Source organism: Bos taurus, chromosome 3, assembly GCF_002263795.3.
Source record: "Bos taurus isolate L1 Dominette 01449 registration number 42190680 breed Hereford chromosome 3, ARS-UCD2.0, whole genome shotgun sequence".
In the NCBI taxonomy this organism is placed as follows: domain Eukaryota; kingdom Metazoa; phylum Chordata; class Mammalia; order Artiodactyla; family Bovidae; genus Bos; species Bos taurus.
The window spans coordinates 22,205,212-22,207,208 of NC_037330.1; the positions used below are offsets into that span (position 1 = coordinate 22,205,212).

The window sequence follows — 1,997 nt, forward strand, 5'->3', positions numbered from 1 at the left end:
TTGATGCTTTTGAACTGTGGTGTTGGAGAAGACTCTTGAGAGTCCCTTGGACTGCAAGGAGATTCAGCCAGTCTATCCTAAAGGAAATCAGTCCTGAAATTCATTGGAAGGACTGATGTTGAAGCTGAAACTCCAATCCTTTGGTCACCTGATGCAAAGAACTGACTCATTGGAAAAGACCCTGATGCTGGGAATGATTGAAGGCAGGAGGAGAGGGGATGACAGAGGATGAGATGGTTGGATGGCATCACCGACTCAATGGACATGAGTTTGAGTAAACTCCGGGAGTTGGTGATAGACAGGGAGGCCTGGCATATTGCTGTCCATGGGGTAGCAAAGAGTCGGACACAACTGAGCAACTGAACTGAATTGATATGTAGGAATTGAAGATCTGGATACAGACTTTCTAGAACTATCTATGTTATAAATACTTTGAATTTTTTTTTTCAGATGGCTGCATACCCTAGTTTGAAGACCACTGACCTCTAGACAAAATATTGCCAAGGAACATATACCCTCCAACTAGCTTCCTCAGGGCACATTTGACCTCCTTGTTTCTCAAGCTGTAGATAATGGGGTTTAACATGGGGGTCATAACACAGAACAGTACAGAGACTAGGATGTCTATATCTAGGGAGTAGCCTTCTCTGGGTCTGTCATAGTTGAAGTTGGCTGTTCCATAAAAAACCACCACCACAGTGAGGTGGGAGGCACAGGTAGAAAAGGCCTTGCTCCTTCCCTGAGCAGAGGGAATCCTAAGGATGGCAGAGATGATAAGTATGTAGGACACAGCAGTAAACAGGCAGGGGCTCAGGCCAATGGTGGCACTGGCCACATGAAGCACAAACTCATTGAGAGAGGTGTCAGAGCAGGACAGCTTTAGGAGGAATGGGATGTCACAGAGAAAGTGACTGATCTGGTTGGGTCCACACAGAGTGAGTGTGGTTGCCAACACTGTGTGTGTCACAGAATTCACCAGCCCACATAGCCAGGACCCAGTCACCAAAAAAACACAGACCTTTACACTCATGAGAACTGGATATTGAAGAGGGTGGCAGATGGCTACATAGCGATCATAAGCCATAGCTGCCAGTAATACACATTCAGCACCAGCACATGTCACGAGGAAAAAGATCTGGGAAAGGCAGCTGTCATAGGAGATGGTCTTCTTCTCCTGGAAGAAGTTCATTAGCATAACTGGAATGGTGGTGGATGTGTAGCAGATGTCCAAGAAGCTCAAGTTGCTCAGAAAGTAATACATTGGAGTGTGGAGAGCAGAACTGATCCTGGTAGATGTTATTATGAGTGTGTTCCCAAGGAGGGTTGTCAGATAAATGACCAGGAAGATCAGGAAGAACAAGCCCTGTAGGTTGGGGTGGTTGGAAAATCCCAAGAAGATAAATTCAGTGACATCTGTTTGATTGTTCATTTCAAGTGGTGTCACAGCTACAAAATAATGAAAAAAAAAAAAAGCTATAATAAGAAATGTACAAAGAGCACCCCAAATTGGCATGTCTTGAGGGAGACCATAAGTTCTCACTCAACAAATCTGGCCAGCTCAGGCCCAGGGACAATTTTTCACATGGCTGCTGGTACCTGAGAATACATGGAGACTTGGATTGGGTCTAAATCTACCACAAGCTGCTAGAGTAAGAGTGAGAGTTAGAGTAAGCTCATTTCTTAATGTCTCTGCAAAATCTTCCTCCTAACATTATAATTAACTGCTTTAAATTCTTTTTTGTAAATATTTTATTTTTAAGTAATAAATTTTCATTGTGAAAAGTTAAGAAAATGCAGAAAGATGCAGAGAAAAATAGAACTATCCACAGAATCAATGCTACCTTATAGAGTATTCCATTTTAGTTTCTTTTTTCTATATATGAATCTTGATTTCTATAGGCTTGAAATATTGGAAGCACATTTCATAAAAATGCATTCTATTCTATTATATGAATTAAGTGTAATTTCTTTCTTTGAGCATTTAGTTTGCTTCCATT

At 41.8% G+C, this 1,997-nt stretch overlaps 1 protein-coding gene across 1 annotated transcript; it reads right to left on the reverse strand.

The window, feature by feature from the left end:
- Positions 1 to 463: 463 nt before the first annotated feature.
- Positions 464 to 1,438, reverse strand: OR13L2 (olfactory receptor family 13 subfamily L member 2). Its single transcript, XM_015463261.3, has one exon. The coding sequence runs from the start codon at positions 1,427 to 1,429 to the stop codon at positions 464 to 466; it is 966 nt and encodes a 321-aa protein (XP_015318747.3). The 5' UTR covers positions 1,430 to 1,438.
- Positions 1,439 to 1,997: the final 559 nt, after the last annotated feature.

Bases quoted from the DNA above. Each gene is read 5' to 3' on its own strand.
- OR13L2 (XM_015463261.3), bottom strand. From the start codon at position 1,429: ATGAACAATCAAACAGATGTCACTGAATTTATCTTCTTGGGATTTTCC.